Here is a 19,459-nt window from a genome sequence, read left to right on the forward strand (position 1 = left end):
GAGGATGTGAAAATCTGCTCATTAAATGCCCCAGAACTATCTCTCAGTTACTATTCTCGGGCTTCTGGCCGTAAACCACATGACTATCGCTGGGTTAGTACATGTTTGTGTTCCGTGTGTGTAGAGGCTATGGGGTCTTACTGGTCAAAGATTGCATGCATGGACGGGTCCTTCAGCTCCTCCCGAACCTTCTTTAGCCTGGCGAGAACTTCCTCTCTCGACTGCCCCAGGACATCACAGCAGAGTTTGAGGGAGAAACCTTCCAGTCCATCCAGCAGCTGGATCAAGTTGAGCATGCCCACTTCCTTATAATGAGGGTCTTTTGGCCAGGGGCCCATTGGGCACTTGAACCTCTGGTGGGTGACCTGCTGGAATCCGGCATCTGTGATCCAGCCCTTGAGCTGTGGTCCAGGTCGACCGGTTCTGCCGATCATCTCGCAGGCACGGACAAGATCCTTATTCCACTTTCGCGTCTGATGGTCTTCAGTATAAGTGCCATCATCCGAGTAGTACTGGACATCCATGTCCTGGAATTCTGCCCAGCCTCCGGGTTTGAGATGACTAGAAAAGTTTAATTAGCTTCGTAGGAGGGTAGGTAGTATCAGCCACTTGCAAGGAAGTGAAACAGTGTATGTACTCACTCAAAGACATTCTTCACCAATCTCGGCCAATCCGCAATGGAAATAAGCATGTGCCGAACGAAGATGTAGTCATATTTCTTGTCCTCAATCCACGGGCTCTCTACATCATCAATCTCAAATTTGACGTTCGGAGGTACCCTGTCCACCAATTAGCCTGTAAGTCTTGCCTTTGGTTAGCTTTGAAAATACCATGAGGGTTGAATGGCGCTCAAGTCAGTTCCGAGAATCTGCTGCGTTTTAGCGACTGAGGAATCAGTTTGTAAGTTAGCGAAGGGGCTGACCTCTGCATCTGGAAATACGTCTGACATCTCCATCGACCCTGTTCAGTCCAAAAGGCGATCAGCGATGCAGTTCTTGATGCGAGGCTGGTAGTATCGGAGATACACGTACAGATCCCGGTTCCGGTACCGACGTCGAGAATTTTGTGTACTTTCTCCTTCTCAAGAGGCGCCAGATAAAGTCGGTTCCCAATGGCTCGGACCACCATGGCGTGGGCGACGTCAAGGCGTCCTATTTCAAGCTGTGCATCTCAAACTTAGTTCAAGCCTTTGAAGAAGGTGGAAGACGTGACCGTACATCATCATTGGGCATCATGTAGGCTAATGAGCAAGTCAGTCAGAATCTCACACGAGCCAGTAGGCTGACTTACTGCCTCGCCGGAAGGCATGGAATCGTCGGCCATATTCAACAGGATAATCTACAACACTGCTTGCGATGGATGCGGTGTATGAAGTACTTCAATTTGTGTGTCAAAACGTGTCGTGTTCGAAGTTTGAGGATGGCACGCACATTCTCTCGTCAATGGACGCTCCATCGTCGGCCTTGTAACAGCATGTTAGTCAAGTCGTGCCTACGGTCTGACCCAGGATTAAACGGACAGTTGCAATGACATCCGCCTCAACGGGCAAAGGTTCGATTGTAGCGGCCATGTTGATGGATGCCGTGCTTGTCGTAGACTTCTGGTGCCCTTACTCGGACTATTTGTCTGTTGTAGCCACCTTTCGTGGAGAGTCAAGATTTGTTGGGAGGGTGAAAAACAACAAAGAGAACCAACACAGTGGAAGAGCGAGCTTTCGTTATTTTGACGGATGAGAACAGTGCAAGGGTGTTAGATGCGACCCAAGCGAATCCCCGTCCCTTCTTTCGGGGGACATGGGTGGCCCGCTCCGTCAGTGGAACTGTTGGTGTTGCTGAAAGGGACTCTGCAACGGGGATTCGTCGCCAACGGTCCAAACCGCCCGGTATTGCCCCATGAGACCAACTGGGCTCAACGGCTCGGTCCATTTTCCGGATTCGTTGGTAGAAGTGGGCAAACAAGACGCATGCTCGTGCCGGTGGGTAGTTGGCAAGTTACCCCTCTTCGCCAAGATCATGAGCACACACATTGCGCAAACGAAATGCCAGAGAGAGTGTCCGATGAATTGAGACCGTCTTGGCCGTTGAGATTACAGTCGTGCAGTTGGAGAGTCCGGGGGCCTTTGAAGATAGCTGTGCTAATCGGCTTCAGCCAACTGCCGTATGATGTCTTGTTAAGCTGTTTACATGTTGCATTGAATAATTTCTTGAGCATCCTAACATCACGCGATGGGACTCTTGGTCCGCAAACCAACTAGACAAGCAGAGACGTTAGGTTTGTGTCATACTACAGCCAACGGAATATCATGGCGCTTAGTGCAGCTCCTTCGATGCATATCCAGCTACGGCGATAAAAAAGGCGCCAGCGGTATACGCTGTCCCCCAGTCCCCGCCATGAATTAGACCCCAGCACAAAACCACGGTGCAGAAGAACATGAATGTCTTCGTGCGTCTGGATATCACCAGCTTGATGTGTTCGCCGAAATCTAGTGTATCATTCATCCAATATCCGCCAAACTTGGTTTCGCCCACGCTATGAAGTTCGGGGAACAAATCATAGTTGGTTTCTATTGTGTTCCTGGCTCGAGGCATTATGTCCCTAAACAATAGCTTGAGAACATTTCAGATCCAATGTGATGGGTTTGGAGTTATCATACTTTGTAGAATAGATGGTACCTTCTATGAGGCAGTCGTTCGCTACAGCCAGTTCCGGATTATCCAGTAGCTTGGGCCAAAGGTTCGCCAACTCGAACTGAGAAAGCTTCTTACGTTTTCTGTCGGCGACGTTACCAGTCGCGTACTCACGATCCCAACTCTTGGCAGGCAACTTATGAGCGCTGTAGAAATTACTAAGGTCTTGCTTCAAACCGGCATACATAATGTGCGCATTCACTGGAGTCAAACTTCCGACAAGCGACCTTTTATGTGATGGATGGCGACCGACTATTCGAATCTTTAGACCAAGAATCTAATCAGCATTGAGATCACTTTTCTGGTACAAAGCACTTACTATTGCAAATTGAAGCCTGGGACGTCTCAGGTAACGCTTCCAACGAGGTTGTCGTTGCCGCACAGCTTGTTGAATCGCTCTCCAGTGACTGACTGCGTCATCCGGCTCTCCAACGCTGATCGGGTCAATCTTACAATCTTCTTCCTTTCCAGTGCAAAGCAGGACGCAGGGTGCTGACGAGAAGATCGGATCAAGAACCTCCTTGATTAACTCCCGCCGGGCAGCCATCGGGTCCAAAAAGGGAGGCTCAGAGGGCTTGTTTGACCCATCAGGTGGTGCTCGTCGTTGCCGGAGTCCCGCATGTTCCCGGTTTTCGTACTCAATCTCAGCTGCGCTAGGAAGCGAAGGCGATTGGAGTTCGTCGTCGCCCGCTGATGAAGGACTATCCGCAGATTGGTCTGACACCGTTGGATCTGGGACAGCACGCGCCTCAGCCCGCTCAAAGTTGTCGCGATGGTCAATCAACCTCCTGGTAAAAGTCTCTGAGCTTAACGTCTCAGATACTGGGAGCTCAAGTCTTGCGCTCGGCTGAAGAAGCAAACCAGGCACCCAGGCGAGCACTGCGGGCACCAGCCTCGCGAAGGCCCTGCGCCCGGTCTGTCCTTCCTCAAGCTCTTCCCCTTGGGGATTCAATAGCAGACCACCATTTGGAGCCCATTGATAACGACGATTTTGTAGATGAACAGCTGGTAGATTCGCGATTTCCATGGCCGAATGAGTCATGACTGGAAGTGCGCACAAAAGGCCGAAGTTGTAGGCCGAGAAAAGTTTGGGCCTGCGAGAAGAGAGCAAAGTGAATTGGAGTGGATAGGCGGCTCGAATGCGCAGCAGTACGGTCCCTGCGATTTGCTGAAATAAATATGTCAATTGTCTTTAACCGCCAAGTTGGTTCATGGAAGGATTATGCCTTGTGGTGCGCCTGCATGCAGGCTGGTCTGGTCGCATGCATTGCGACCCGAAGCGCGCTGGATGTTGAGCAGGCTATTCATTCAAACGAGGGGAGCTCATACAGCACCGTGATTCGTGGCCATCAGGTAGCATGTTCATTGCCGTCGTGGAGAATCACTACCGCGTCTTTCAATCCAGCATGATGACGAGGAATCAGCCCTGCCAGATCACGGGATTAAGCTACCAACGAGCACTCTACATACACACTTTGGGCCCTCAATTGATATTTAGACTGAGATTTCACATTGGAAAGTCAAACTCGAGACCTTCTCAGTCTTGAATTAGGGCACGAGCATGGCCTTCTAGTTTCCTTTTGAATCTATGACACAGTGTTCTCAGCCCAAAGAATGAGCTATGATCAACCGACTTCACAACATGTTCACCATAAACGACAATCAATTCGTCATTTTCTTGAAGATATCAATAAATCCTTGGCGTCCAAACCAGGCCAGAGCAATCCCTGCCAACGCCACGTAATACGCGCCAGCTGTGTACGCTGTCCCCCAATCTCCATAGGCGACGCGGAACCCGAGGACTCCTAGGCAGGAAAGCAAAACGCCTCCGCAGCATGTTATGGCGAAGACAAAACCTGGCTCATCTTCAGGCCACACGACACGAAAGCCTGTAAACTTGATCTGAGCAAGACCGCGAATGTGGCCCGAGTCCCGAGCTGTTGAAATCTCTTCGCGGATTTCACTTAAACCAAATAATGAGCACCTAGACTAAAGGACGCCAGGGGCACGGAGAGGAATAGATTTGCGACGAACCTGGAAGATTTGACCACACCCGAAGGGAAAAGGGAGTTCCCAGCTGCCAGGAGTGGGTTGTCTAAAGTAGCAGACCACAGTGGAGCGGCCTTAAGCTTAGAAACCTCCTCCAAACGTTCTAGTTGCTCCTTAATGCCACAATAATAAGCTCTGTCGGAGTCAATATATTCGTCGTCCCTCCACCCAGCGTGGCCGTGACAGTACTCGTTATGACTGGGAAGCCTGTGTCTTGCACTGTAGAAACATCTCTCTACAATATCGTGACCTGGGGTGTAATCCACAGACCCGTAGTTGACGACTTTCTTTTCCAACTCTCTGATCATCTCCTCGAGGCTCACGAGTTGGTAAAGTCCGCAAAGGTCTCCGACGTGGGAGGGATGAGGCGCAAGTGCTCGGATCTACTCAGGAGGTTCAATATTCAAGCTCGAGCTGACCTTCAATGCGTCATTCTGGATCTTTTCGAGTAAACCTACCTCTACTAAATCAAGTCGCGGTTTCCCACGCAAAAGCGGCCAATTCCATCTGCCGCGACGGGCGTATGCAGCCTGCCGTATCGAGTTCCACTGCTCAACCGGTCGTTTATCGTTACCTAGAGATACCAGAGAAATCCTGCAAAAGTCCGAACTCCCGGAGCTGAGAAAGAGGTAACGATAGTCCTCGTCGAGGCTGTCAAGCATGGGCTCAAGTGACGCATTAATTTCGTCCCAAATCAGCGCGTCAGGATCTGGCTTCTTTTCAACGGCAATCTTTCTGATGCGCTTGGTAAAACCTCTCTTGTTCGTGGCTGTCGTTTCCGCCGAATCGTCAGCCACATCTGAGGCTCCTCCGTTCCTACGTCTTATCCCGGTCGCTTGCTGTTGACTCCCTGAGTCACCCATCTCAACCCCTGGATCATCCGTTCCAATCGTCTCTGCTCGAGAAGGTGTCTCGGCCCGTGGAGGAGGAGGCAGCAAGCCCGGACCCAAACGGTCCGCAGACCGGTTGTCATGTCTTATTTCACGAAGCCCACGAGACGGATCGCGCATGTAGGTTGGTAGCTCCGGAGTGATATTCGCAATCTGCAGAAGGTCGAGAAGTGACTTGATGAGCAGTTGAGCATCACTCTGGTGTCGTCGGTCGCGGCGACCCGTGGTCTCAAGAGCCCAGCGACTGCTAGTGTTATCCAGAGTCTGCTCCCAGTCACGCTCGTTCAGACTGTGATGTTGTCTCCGCTGATGGGTGCGGGCAGGAGGGCGCGGACTTTGCCGCAGTTGTGTAAATTCGGCCATGTCTTGGGTGCGTCGAGTTTGATTCTACGATGGCCGACAAGGACACACGGTAACCTGATATTTGAGAGTGGAAGGTTGACTACCTGTAGGCATAGCCAGGCTGTGGAAGCCCAACGGTATGCCTAGGCGGCAAAGCTCGCCGTGTTGGTAGGGCCGCGACTTTCGGACCCTCGCCCTGATTGGGCGATTCCTATGCGATGGCATTGGGGAAATCGAATGCTGCAGAAGAGAAAGCAGGGCTTGACAAGTATACACGCTTTTTGATTGACGACGCTGGCCCCGACACGACGGCCGACTCAGCGAAGCTATTTACATTACATCATTATTTTCTTTTTGATAGTACAATTGCGCAACGCATGATGAGCCCATTGCATTCGATGCACGACGTGGCCATGGATCGGCTAAGCAGTTGCGAATGGCCACGCCAGCGAGGTTAAACGAAGCATTGCACAGCAGCGATCCATGACGGTACCCATGAGATCCATCCATCTCCAATGCGACGACGTGGCGAGACACAATTCTCTTTGGTCATTTCTGACCTCTCTCGAGCTGTGTGGGCGAGCAACATTGGAGCTTCACAAAGTCCATGATGCCTTCCAACGAATGTCGATGAAGACAAAAGCCGGATCCTTCCAGGGTGTGGGCGGGGCTGTTCATCGCCGATTCGGTGGACACGGTCACCGGCATCCCTGCCCCCGGCGCCGTGCGCTGCTCGGGGGTGTCATGATTGCCGCGGGCGGCTCCGGACGGGATTAGTGAGCCGGCATCCGCGGAGTGGAGAGAGCTGAAGTGATCCCGGTCAAATCGGCTCGACATTTTTGATCAATCCCGCATCGAAAAAAGCGGATCACGATTGTAGGAAATCGCGTCACCGATGGTCGAGGGCGCGAAAGACGGCCGTGTTCTTGACGAAGCACTCGTCCTCCTGGGAGCGGCATCCCAGAGCTATACGGGCGGTGCGCTGGTCGCTGTAGCCCTGCATGTCGGCGATGATTTGCGCTGCGGCATTGCATGACATCTCATGTGGAGATGCCTGCGGGGGGTGATGTGATTCTGATGGACGGGGAGGCGTCTGGCTTCTCCTGTCGTAGTAATGGGGACTCCTTGCAGGTTCTTGAAATTTTTGCTTCGGGGCCAGCTGCGTGACCCTGTTGAGGCTCGCGTTAGCAAGCATGGTCAGCTTGTCGAGCGGGGAGCTTTGCTGCACGTCCGGGGTGGGCGTCAGGGTAAGAACCGGTGGCATCAAAGCCTCGCCGTATTTCCTCTTGGTGCCGTTCGTCTCAGGCTCAGGTTCGGGCGGGAACCTCGCCTTGCTGAAATGTTCCTGCAGAGGCGGGAGTTGCGTCGACGGTTCGAGCGTGACGGGGTTGCTGAGGATGGGTGGCAGCGTCGCTGGCAGGGGTGCAGCAGGCGATGCTTTGGTATCGTCGTCGAAATTCCTCATGAAAGCGTCCGCCTGCTCGCCCTGGATGCCCGTCGGGAGAGGAACTCCGGGTGGTGCCGCTGGTGAGCCTTTGTTGTCGTCGTCAAAGGACCTCAAGTACGCCTCCACCTGTTCGCCCGAGACACCTCTGCTGGCCAGCAAAGATTTTAAGCGCGCGTTCTCGATGGACACGTCGCGGGCGGCCTTCTGCATCTGCACCGAAGCCTCGATCCCCCGCTTCTCGTATTCCTGGACCTTTCGCTGCAGCTCGTCGACAAACTCTTTGTGCCGGGCGCGTGACCGTCGCTGGTTGTCGCGGATCCGGATGGCATTGGCCGATTTGTCGGTCTGGAGCTGTTCCTCGAAGGAAACGTCAGCTGATGGCGCGAGAGACGGCTGAATCGTGGCGATGTTTAGATGTTATCGGACGGCAAAGACGAGTTGGAGATGGAACCAACGACAAGGAACAGAAAAGATGGTGGTGACATGACTTACCCGTCCCCGTTTCGCCTTTTTGGCCTGCGGACCAAAGAGGTCCTGGTAATCCTGCTCCGACGACATTGGCACCTCGTGTGTCGACCTATCCAGTTGGTGGGTGGCTTCCTAGACCGTCCGAGATTCCCGGGAGACGATGAAGATGGTGACGAACATCCGCAGGGCGGTGTGAGGGAAGAACCTGGCGATGGGCGAGGAAGCAACAGCAGCTACAAGGAAGAAAAAAAAGAAAAAAAACAGGGCCTGCTGAATTTTTGCTGGTGGTTGGTGGTGACAAACAAGAGAAAAAGCAAGCGTGAACCTGGACCGATGACTAATCTCGTTAATCGGCCAATCCACCGGGGCCAGTCTGAATTTTTTTCATTCTCGCGCTAGCAGCTCAGATTGCCGAATCAGACACCACGGAGCTGTGTCCGCAGTGGGTCCAAAGCTCCATCTTTCAAAACATGGCATTTTCAGCTTTGTTCAGGGACGACTCGCTCCGCCGCCTGTCACTGTCACTCGCTGCTGTTTGTCACTGCTGTGAGCTGTCACTGGGTTTGGCATCCTACAGTGACATGCCCTGCTGGCGACTGAATAATTCTCGGGCATTCATGGCAGCATTCATATAATTTCATGTTGCACAATTCTCTCCTTGTCCCTTTTTATGCACGGTCACGAACCATCCTCATCGCCCACCCATCATTAATCAACTCAACCGTCCTCGTGTCCTCCCCTGAGCTGGTTCCGACAATGTGTCACTGAGGCTGCTGGTTGGACTCACTAAAATGCCATGGCCCACAGAATATCCATCTTGGTGTGGCTACCTACGGGTGTGGTATCCACGCGGCATGCAAGCCAAGTTGCAGGGATTTGTCGCGGGGAATTCAGGGTCTCGCCATTTCGATGTGGGACTGACTCCTCATATGAGCTCACGTCCTCCATACCATGTGGCTTAAAACATGATTCAAACCCTTCAATTTCATTCAAGACAATTTCTCATGAAGACTACAGATGCTTTCGAGCGACCTTAGACCCTTGGTGCCAATTCTTTATGACGTTCCTCCTCCAGCTGCCTCGCCAAATCCTGAGCAAATCCACACATCGTCAGGGTCGGGTTCCAGCTTCCTGCGGTCGGGAACAGAGCACCGCCAGTGACATACACGTTTGGAACACCATGAACGTTGTACTTTGGTCCAACGGAGCTGCCATCTGATGGGTTTGAACCCATGAAGGCGGTGCTCGTCTCGTGGACAATGCCTGGGATACGAATCTCTGATTGCTTCGGATGGGCCGATTTCCACGATCCTTTGTTGGGCTCAGTTTCGTTGATATGCCAGTACTCGAGACCCTCAGAGGGCGACTCAGCATCATCCGGGGTGGCCATCTGCTCAATGGTTTGGTAGGTCGCTTCATCCATAGTATCCCAAAGCTGTCGGTCGGACTTGGTGAGGGTGTATTGCAGCTTCATGTTTGTGGTCACATCCGGGTTGCTAGGGTCCATCTTAAACCAGTTCTCCTGGTTGAGCTCAGAAGATTCGCCGAGGGTGGCACATACAAAGACGACATGCTCTGTTGAGTGTTCCAGCTGCTCATAAGTCGCGGCAGCGGCGTAGTCCGGACATTCGCGAGCCGCATCCTCTGCATCCTCCTTCGGGTGCGGGCTCTGGATGGCTGTAATCTGAACATGATACTGCTGTCCGCTGGTCGAATCCTTGCCGGCCAGATAGTGGGCGGCGATCTCCAGTCTGCGATCCTTAGGTTCGCTGCCCACAGGATGCCATTTGAATGCAGATAACGGTGCTCGCGCAACAATGTGCGTCAAGAAATGGCCCGATACGCGTTTGCCGACGGTTTTGCGACATTCCGAGAAGCTGTTGAGAAGTATGGTGGCAGCAGGGAAAGCCTTTGAACAAGTGTTAGCTCAGAACGCGGACCAGCATCATCTTGAGCTGCTTACACCTGCACAAAGAATCACATTCGTATTGTCGCCTTGCCACGTAATCGTTCCTCGAGTCGTTTCGATTGCATGAACGTGGCCTCCATCATCGTCAACCGCGCCAAGCGTTTTGACAGTGCAATTCAGGAGAATATCGAGAGAAGCTGCATTCTTGGACTTTTGCTCCTCGTAGATTTTCAACAACGGCGCTGGCGTAGAAAACTTGTTGAATCGGAGGTTGGAGGTGACCGAGGCTCGGCCGACTGCAAGCTGAGCAGGCTCGCTGTATTCAGCGGTCTTGACCTCTTGTAGGCGGTCCTTCAATCTCTGGTCAATATCTCGCTGAAGACCCGAATACACGGAATCTCCAATCTTGTCAGCGCCTGTAACGTGAAGGAGGTCCCTGGCACGGTCCCAGAACTCTGGCTTCTCGGTTGAATCGATCATCACCTTTGGAAAGTCTCGCATGTCCTCTACCCTAGGCTGAGGAGACCAAGCCGACCAGAACAACGATCGTCCCCCGAAGAAGGGGCAAGATCCATGGCAGTATTTGAGCAGTGGATCACTGAATGTCTTCTTCGACAGAGTCCATGGGAAGGTCTCCGATGGCCCACCCAGCACGGTTTTGAATGGGAGCGGAAGATTTTGGAAATGAGCGGGAAGCCAGAATTCTACCATTTTTCAGCATGAGAACTTGCAAAGTTGCTGGGGGAGATCACAGACCTCCTCGCTCCAGGCAAAGGATACGTGCGTGCGGGTTAATCGTGAGCGTTTCCTGGATGAAAGCCAGAGCAGTGCAGCCCGAGCCGACGACGACGTAGTCGTATTCACCGTCGTCTAGGATCCCGTCGAACTTATTGTTGCTAAGACATTATCTATAAGCACTCCATGTCACAGTTTCTACCAGTCTCTACGTACTCTATGAAATAGTCCTTGGTCATGACCATAGCCGGCGTTGGAGATTGTACGCCTGGAGTTGGATACCCCCATGACTTCGTTGGCTTTGGCGGCAGAGGCGGTTTCCCCACCCGGCAGTGGAAGCTCGACCCCCCATAAGAAGGGTTCGTATGCACGTTGTTGGAGGTATTCGTGATGACGAGAAGCAGTTGACAGAAGAATTGACCGAGTGTGAAATGAACCTCTGGCCAAACGTGGACATAATTTAGTCGTTCTCGACAGGTTTATATGGGTGAATTATACCACGTCGAGCTTTTGCGGGGGACCGTTCCCCATGTCTCATGCCGGTAGAATCATGGATGCATTTGAGCCAGCCACGAAATTCAGCTCCGTGGAACATGAGGTTCAGCTCCGCAGCACACATCCTAAAGCGAACCTTGGCACGGGTCTGGATCCGCCTGTCTCACATAACGTACGACCGTCCGATCCTTTTCATCGAGCTAGAAGTTCTCAAGTCTCGCACATTTTGGTTTCGTTGCCGCCAAGACATGGGGATTATCGGGCATCGAAATCATGAGCAACATAAATGTTGATTGTAAGGTCTTCAGTGCTAACGAGCTCTTTCATCGAGTAGGCAGAGCAATCGAGGCTTGAAAAGTGGATATGTCGAATGAATATCCTCTCATAATGGGTAGACACAGAGTCCAGGTATCGTTTGTTCCTGTAGACTGCTATTTAAGTCACTCCTGGCGTTGCACGTAGATCTTAATTCACCGACTCTTTGGCGAGATGCCATGTCGAATGTCGAACGGCAGACGGGAAGCTCCCGCAGGTAAGAGAGTTTCTGAAGTGAACCAATGGGTAGGTTCCGTGACAGCCACCTGAGAGGAGATCTTACCATGTCTCACAATAACGAGAATCATGGTCTGTCGTCAACAGTTGCCAGCTAACACAAAAGCGACTTTGATCGTTCTCCATACTTTCCAAAGCTAGATAGACTATCACACCGAACCGTTTGTCACTGACACCATATCTATTGCAGAGAAGGCGTCCCAGTATGTTATTGCTTTACGTCAGGGCCTCTGGCTTGCGCCGTTCTCTTGAATAATTAATTCGAACTCTGTTCACCAAGTCTTGTGATGTATGGAAAATCGGGCCTCTCTTCTGTTCTAACATTAAACACTCAAACACTCAAGCAGCCGGTTCCGTGATATGAAGGATTACTACTAGGGACATACGTCCAGATTTTTTATTATTACTTAATTGTCGTTGGAAAAGTGTGAGATTGTCTTCACAACGTTTACTTCCAGTTCGAATTCAAACATTTGACTGCCTTGGGCAGGATGGAAACCACATAGTCACATTGTTTCATATACCATTGAGTATTCATCACTGGCACTTTTCTTCAAGTGAGACAACTCCCTGGCACGATTCGTCCTATTCATGAGTTCGCAAGGGTATGATGAGTGTCTATGGGTTATTCGAACTTCATCTGAAGACTTCAACCCACATAAACCACAAAATGATACCTTTCATTTGGCGAGAACCGTGAACCGTTCGTGAGAAAGGATCTCTTACATTATTTACTGTGATGGATTCAAAGGCATGGCTATGTATATCGTACCTAGTCTTGCCTGCAGGAGTTGCTTGATGATGCATGACAGCTGCAGTAGCGCCATCAATAGTCTCCATCTCCGCACCCAATCTGGAAGCCCAGGATACCCAGCCCCAGCCCATTACCGGGGCAGGATTCCTTGAGTACTTTAAAAGAACGACTTTGCCACCTAAACGCTATCAAACGATCGTGCATGGGCGTTCCTTGTCTCGAATAGCCGCGCAGTCTGGTCCCAGCGCACACGGCAACCATGTCTTCCGTGCCGTCTTTTCCGGAGCCGCATGCCCCTGTCCCTTTCACCTACAACGACGACCGGGCGATCCTGCCGTCGGCATCGACACACATCAGACTTCTCGAACTCTATCCCTCCTCAGGAATAAGACCTGAACCTGCATCTGCTGCTGCAATCCGAACAGACGAAGGCGACAGCGACGCCCACTTCTCGAGCCCGCTCGTGTGCGAAATCTCCAGCACCCCGGTTGCCACGCCGCGGCTATTCAAGGCCCTCTCGTACACCTGGGGGCTCCCAGACGAGACGCACAGCATCGAAATCTCAGGGTCGCGCCTCGGCATCACGGCCTCGCTCGATGCGGCTCTGCGACACCTTCGAAGTAGAGACGAGAAGGTCACGCTTTGGATCGATCAGATATGCATCAACCAAGACGATGCCGCGGAGAAGACTGACCAGGTTCCGCTGATGACGCAGATCTACAGCAAAGCGCAACAGGTCCTCGTGTGGCTCGGGCCAGCACAGGACGAGTCTGATGCCCTCATGGATTGTTGGGAGGAGATTGGGCGAGGTGCGCGCGAGTTGGATATTGAGAGTTACTTCAACAGAGAGCGCTTGCCACTACTAAGACCTCTGCTGGAGAATCGTAATCCGGGGGATGAATTGACGAGGAGATTCCAGGATCTGATTGCCAAAGCTCTGCCCATGGCCACTAAGCTTCTTCAGGCCGTCATAGCCTGGAACGAGAGGCCTTGGTTTGGCCGAGTATGGATCATTCAGGAGCAGGCCTTATGCCCCGACACAGTGTTTGTGTGCGGCTCAAAGGTGGTGGATGTTGACCTATTCTTTCTGGCTGGAATGATATTCGACAACTGCTTCGGCAGAGTGGCTGAGCAGAACGAACTTCCTGGTCAACAGCACCGACTCCTTCTCACTGCTCAAGACCGCCGTGTTGGCCCCCTATTAGCCATTCGCCGTAGACAGCGCAACTACGTGAAAGGCGTGGGGCCTGGAGATGATCTCTTCAACCTCCTGAGAAAAACATACATCGACGGCAACGCCCAGGCAACCCTCCCCAGAGACAGGATCTATGGTCTCCTGAGCATCGCTGTGGACGCAGATCGCCTTGGCATTACCCCGGACTACAAACGCCCAGACTGCCATCCCACCTTCGTCGAGACAGCCCGCGCTCTCATCCAGGCAGGTCGCGTCGATATCCTCTCCTTCTCGCAGTTGCCAAAGGACATTGACGGCCTGCCCTCCTGGGTCCCGGATTGGCGACCCGGACTGACTCGCTCCTTCACGGCCATCTACGACGATGCGGAGAAGTTCCTCACGGCTGCGGCGGGAGACAGCACGGTCGAGATCGTGCACACGGACGACTCATCTATGCTCGGGATATGCGGTTATGCAGTCGACATAATCGAAGAGACAGGTGAGGTATGGGAGTGGGAAGCAGGCCACGCGGCTCGCGCGGCGCATCTCCAGACGATCAAGGCCTTTTGCGAGAAATCAGCCGCAAAGAGCCTGCAGCATGGCGTATACGAAAGTCCCGAAAGGCAAAGTCAAGCAGCGTGGCGAGTGCCAATTGGTGACCTGTACTGGACCCCAACAAGAACCTACCACATAGCCAACTTGACCGACAAAAGCGACTATGAAGACTGCATAAGCGTCTTGACAACACTGACCGAGTACGAGACGCTCACGCCAGAAGACCGGCAGGAGCGCCTCAAGGATTTTTTCGCACGAAGCCCTGGCCAGGCCATGTACGGCGAAAATATGGACAAGATGACGGGGAAACGTCCCTTCACGACACGGCGGCAGGGTTACGTGGGCATGGGCCCGGCCGACGCACGTCCGGGCGATGTGGTGGTGATACTGCTCGGTTCTCGGATCCCGTATGTCCTGAGACCGTCCGGAGATGGGACGACTACGAGGCAGGAGAACACGTATCGTTTCGTCGGGGAAGCGTACTGCGATGGTGTGATGTATGGCGAGGTGTTAGTTACTAAGCGGGTGCCAAAGACCACCTTCTTCGTGGTCTGATTCTGGCTTACAATTTCACAAAACACAAAACAGACACACACACTGAGAGGGGGACAAAAGGGGGTCAGAGCGAAGTGTTTTAGCGGGGATGACTTGCATTCTTGTTCGTCAAGTGTTTCCTCTAAAGGTGTCCTGTTCAGCCGTCTAATCTGGCCCAGCCCTAAACCTCTCGCTGCCCCAGTCTATGTGTGCCCAAAGTCTATCAAAGAAGCCCCAAAATTGGTATGAATGATGATGATCCAATGCTTCGTGCGTAAAAGTTACAAAAATGAGTATCGAACAAACGGGAGTAAAGACCGTACAGGGTATTCAAGGAAAAGAGAATCCATTCTTTGAAAAAAATGAGACTACGCTTGATATGAGCGCGCGCGCTATATTGTTGTTCGTTCCACGCTGGAATATGCCCCCAAAAAAACCAAAGATAAACACACACATGATTAAAAATGACGCCGCCTCTCGCTCGTTTTTGGCCAGAGCGGAAATAATTTGCAAAACCTCCCAGAGTCAGTTCTGGCGCTATGAACATTTGAAGCATGAACAGTGAGCCACCCTGGCCCACGACTGCGCAGGCACACATCCGTAGATCCGTGCCGCGATTATCCTGGTAACCTTTTATTCGTTCCAAACCTCGTGTTTTTCTCTTCTCCTCGGTAAACGCTCGGTGAGCTGTTCAGCCAAACAAACCGCTTCCCACCGCTGTTTCCTCCTTTCCCTGTGACGGGAAAGATGTGATGAAGAATGCAACGTGAATTTAGTGGTCGTTGAAGTCCTCGTCTCTCATCGTGTACATGATGTCTTGAATGACGACGGCTCTGATGTTGTGGTACAGGACGAAGAAGTAGGTGCCGAGGAGGACAAGGGACATGGCGGTGGCGAACCATAGAACGGCTTCGTTGCCCAGCTGGTTGCCGATGGTGATTGTCGCGAGCGTGAAGCCGGTGTTGGGGAAGACCATGGCCCACCATCCCAAGTGGAAGTAGACAGGAGGGGACGAGACGACCGCGATGATGGCGATGCCAAACCACCAGGCGGCGAGGGCCCAGAGGAAGATGGCGCTCATGAGGGCGATGGTCCTGATGATGCCGACATCGATGAGGATGCCGTCGCGGTCGGGGTCGAGGTTGTTGGGGAGGCCGTTGGCCATGCCGATGAGGGCGAGAGCGGTGAAAGCCGGCGGCCCCACGTTCATGAACAGACCGGGGCGGTGCTCGCGGTTGGGCAGGCCGGCGGACATGAGGCGGCCGACCATGTGGGCGTACATGAGGACGGCGACGGACAGACCCAGGCCCTGGCAGGTGAGACCGGCGACGACAATGGGGACGGCCGCGATCTCGGGTTGAGTGTCGGCGATGACGGAGGCGATGGTGCCTGAAAGCATAATGGGGAAGATGGGAAGAATCCACGTGGGCATCATGGTCTGCAGGCCGAAGTTGTGCCTGGCGAAGACGAAGCTGTACTGGCCGATGGCCAACATGAGGGTGACGATGACATAGCCCCAGAAGGCGACCTGGATGGCCCAGACGAGGGTCTCGTCGTTCTCGGGGATCGCGTATCGGTTTGTACTCGTGATGAGCGTCGCGATGGAGAGGAAGAACGTGGGGAAGAAGAAGCCCTCACGCTCATGAGTCAACGACTTCTTCATATCGCCGGGGTACAGGAAGAATCTTGCCAGCATGGCCGAGCAGACGATGACGAAGAGGATGATGTTGATAACGTAGACGACGGTGCCGATTTGCCTCAGGCCGGGGAACTGGTGAGGCTGGGCGAAGATGAGCAGCGAGAGACCGCCCGTGCTCATCGTGAGGGTGTACCATGCCCAGGTGAAGTGGTGCAGGCGAGCCTTGAAAGCCATCCGTGGTCTGTTGGGGTCGTTGATGTCGATGTGACCATGCTCACCATGGCCGTGGCCGTGGGAGGCGCCCTTCTCGACTACCGGTGTGATGGAGTTGCTGTAGCCCTCATCCTTCTCCTTACCGTGGCCGCGCTTCTCGTCGTTGAATGTCAGGTCCAGTGGTGCCAACTTGGGGGAGTTTGGCCTTGATGTTTGCCATTCCGCTGAGTTCTTGCGCGTCGACACCTCTGATTCGGTCCAGGCCGAGTGTTGGCCCGGGTGGACTGGATCCCTTCGATCCATTGTGTGTGAGTATGTGATGATGTTTTTAAGGGTGTTGTTTTTTTGTTGTTGTTTTTTTTGGTTGGTGGATGCTCGCTCGCAGTGTGATTTCAAATCGGACCGGTCGAAGCAGGAAACAGGTTGAAAGACGCACGCCGAATCTCGCAGAGAATAAGTCGTTCGCTCGAGAGTGAGTGTCGAGAGTTGGTTGAGATGTAAGGAAACCGGGTAGAGGTGATGAAAAGAGAAGCTGACGATGGTGGTGACGGGGGAGGCAGATAAATGCAAACAGAAATACAACGGGAGAAAAGAACTTGATGTCGCTGACAAGGGGATTCCAGCTCCGGTGGGTTGTCTGTGAAATTAGGTCTTGGACGGGATGATATATCTCGGTGGCTCGAGAGGTCCCAAGTCTTGGAGGAAATCAGACTAAGCAAGGGCTTCTTAGAATAGCTACACTTGACTTGGTTAGCAAAACGGGGTATCAGTCCGGTGGAGCCAGTCCGTCTGTGAGTTGAATGTGAGAGACGTAGAGGGAAAACAAAAATACACCAAAGTGTGTGCGTATGAGACGAGACAGGTCCGGTAGATGGAGATGTGTGGTTCTGGGCACCCTTGTTTGAGGGGGTGGAGAGCCCGACTGGAGCCGACTGGAGCCTTGTCTCTTTTCCTCTCAACTCTGTTCTTCCTACTGCTTGCGTGGATGGGTGATGTGGGTGCGTGAGGTGTGTACTCCCTGCCCTCCCCTCCCCAGGCGTTTGCACGAATGTAGGGCCCTCTGTTGCGTCAGCCAGCTTCTGTGCGTACGAGGCAGCAGCAACCCTCAGCGCCTCTTCAGATACCAAATTTGGGCTTGAGGCAAAAGTTAAGACGGGAGACCCGCTTCACGACACCATAGACACACACCAAGGGTTGTAGAGTTTTGGATAGCCGCGTAGTGTGAGAGGGATGGGCGGACGGGATCCACTGATATGAAGATCCAATGCGGCGGCGATACCGCGCACAGCGGGTAACACATGGTTACGTCGACTCTCTGGCGGCAGGCCGTGAGTTGGCTGTGGGCAGAAATACATGCTGTAGGAATACCAAGACTGCCATGCCTTGCCCAGCGCTACGTACCTGTTGAGGCTCTTTGGGAAGAAGGAAGAACGTGGGCGGGCTGGCGTTTGGGTGGCGGCCCAAGGAAGATACCCCCACGGCCCTGCACGGGGTGACCCAGTTGGGCGACGACGGTTCGCCAGAAGAGGAAGGGGGTTTTGGATACTCGTGCCAGGGGGTCGGCCTGTCTCTGGGTCCCGGCAGACGGCGGCGCGATGGCAGGCAAGATGCAGCAAGATGGCGGTTGAGGAGCAGGTCGAGGGCGTCTACCGTCTCAGCCCACCGGGGCTTGCTGCTGAGTGTAGACGCATCTGCAGGCCAGAAGGTCGCGATAGTGACGGTTCCGGCAATGATTGTACACGGCCGCGGGCGAGAGACCTCACGGCGGTGTCAAGGGGCAGTCCCATCAGTGTGATGTGATACAAGCCGCGAGGTATTTTGGGGCCCGAGGGGTACTCCTGGATCACGACCGTCACGGCCTTGGGCGAAGACAGCAGTTCGGGCGCAGCCGTGCCAAGAAGCCAAGAAGTGAATATGTGCCAAGGAGGAAGAAAGGCAAGGAAAGTTGAAGACTTCAAGACAGGAGACGGTCCAAAAGGCCAATCGGGGGGCCGCCAGGGACACCAGGGCCGCGCATCCCTCGCGGTCTCGAGAGGGCCGTGCTGGGAAGAGATTTTCCTTCCTTCATTCATTCTTTTGGGCTTCCTTATCTGAACAATGGTCCATGGGGGCCATCTCGACGTCGATCACCCACGCACGGTAGGCCGGAGCACCGCATGGATTTGAGAATCGGTCATGGTGATGGGGGTGACGCTGCTGCTGCTGCTGGATGCTCAGTGTTCGGGGCTTCAGGGGTGCAGGGGCAGGCAGGGCCCTGTCATTGTTACGAATCGGGAAATATTAATAGCCCGCCCATGCATATGCCTGTTCAAAGCTTGCTTCAGGCGGCTGGCTGGAACACTCTGCGCGCCTGGTTCTGTTCTGCATCGCTGCGACTGATCGAATCGTCGAGATACGACAGAAGGGTCGAAGCCTGCTGCAGGATCTCCCAAGCCAGTGTAAGGTGAAGAAGATGAAGCAGGTCTAGGAACATCAAAGACTTCGGATCCTGGCGGAAAGGCGCCTGCGCGCGCGTGTCTTGTCTCTTAGCCTCGACTAACGCACGCTGCGGACCGCTGCCTCCCTCCCGTGTGTGTGATGTATGCCTGTGTCAACGCCACACACTACTGCTAAGTACTGCAAGCCTGTGTGAAGAACAGCCAGACCGACGCACTCTGTATGGAAAGGCGAGAGCCAAAAGGGCACGGGGAACGACCGGCTGTCCGAGTCGGGACATTCGTTTCACGATCGGAGCTCTGGCCGCCAAGAGATGGGAGGACCCGCCTTGGACCTCGAAACACGCTGGTGAGAATGAGGCAATGAATGGCATTTTCTCTGGATCGCTGACTCTGACTCTCTGTTGCTGCTCTGTTCCTGCACACGCCCCCCGGTATCGTGGCAGGTCGTGCAGAGGATAGACAAGAGCCAAGCCGCGCCTCAACAATATTGGATATCTGCCAGCTCGTGTTCCTGGCCTTGGCTTCACGTCTTTTGCATATATTCGTAATGAACTGCGCACGCCGCCAAGACCGCGCTC

At 53.4% G+C, this 19,459-nt stretch overlaps 5 protein-coding genes across 5 annotated transcripts; 1 reads left to right on the forward strand and 4 right to left on the reverse strand.

Moving 5' to 3' along the window:
* Nucleotides 1-43: 43 nt before the first annotated feature.
* GCG54_00000697 (putative methyltransferase tdiE) lies at nt 44-1,570 on the reverse strand (the record flags this gene model as incomplete). The annotated part of the gene is made up of 9 exons (XM_045400831.1): nt 44-83; nt 142-561; nt 642-779; nt 831-885; nt 1,032-1,161; nt 1,218-1,240; nt 1,291-1,376; nt 1,431-1,462; nt 1,520-1,570. The coding sequence occupies 9 exons, from the start codon at nt 1,568-1,570 to the stop codon at nt 44-46; spliced, it is 975 nt and encodes a 324-aa protein (XP_045263504.1).
* A 5,287-nt stretch (nt 1,571-6,857) lies between these two features.
* On the reverse strand, nt 6,858-7,973 carry GCG54_00000698 (uncharacterized protein; the record flags this gene model as incomplete). The annotated part of the gene is made up of 2 exons (XM_045400832.1): nt 6,858-7,808; nt 7,908-7,973. 2 exons carry the CDS (start codon nt 7,971-7,973, stop codon nt 6,858-6,860), a joined length of 1,017 nt encoding a protein of 338 aa, XP_045263505.1.
* Nucleotides 7,974-8,916: 943 nt separating this feature from the next.
* Nucleotides 8,917-10,964, reverse strand: GCG54_00000699 (uncharacterized protein; the record flags this gene model as incomplete). The annotated part of the gene is made up of 4 exons (XM_045400833.1): nt 8,917-9,792; nt 9,847-10,496; nt 10,549-10,688; nt 10,744-10,964. Coding segments are annotated over 4 exons (1,887 nt in total), but the record flags the coding sequence as incomplete, so codon positions are not given.
* A 1,623-nt stretch (nt 10,965-12,587) lies between these two features.
* Nucleotides 12,588-14,612, forward strand: GCG54_00000700 (Heterokaryon incompatibility protein 6; the record flags this gene model as incomplete). Its single annotated transcript, XM_045400834.1, has 1 exon — nt 12,588-14,612. One exon carries the CDS (start codon nt 12,588-12,590, stop codon nt 14,610-14,612), a length of 2,025 nt encoding a protein of 674 aa, XP_045263507.1.
* A 751-nt stretch (nt 14,613-15,363) lies between these two features.
* GCG54_00000701 (Malic acid transport protein) lies at nt 15,364-16,746 on the reverse strand (the record flags this gene model as incomplete). The annotated part of the gene is made up of 1 exon (XM_045400835.1): nt 15,364-16,746. One exon carries the CDS (start codon nt 16,744-16,746, stop codon nt 15,364-15,366), a length of 1,383 nt encoding a protein of 460 aa, XP_045263508.1.
* Nucleotides 16,747-19,459: the final 2,713 nt, after the last annotated feature.

The sequence above is a fragment of the Colletotrichum gloeosporioides genome (genome assembly GCF_011800055.1).
Source record: "Colletotrichum gloeosporioides strain Lc1 chromosome Unknown consensus_50, whole genome shotgun sequence".
NCBI lineage: Eukaryota > Fungi > Ascomycota > Sordariomycetes > Glomerellales > Glomerellaceae > Colletotrichum > Colletotrichum gloeosporioides.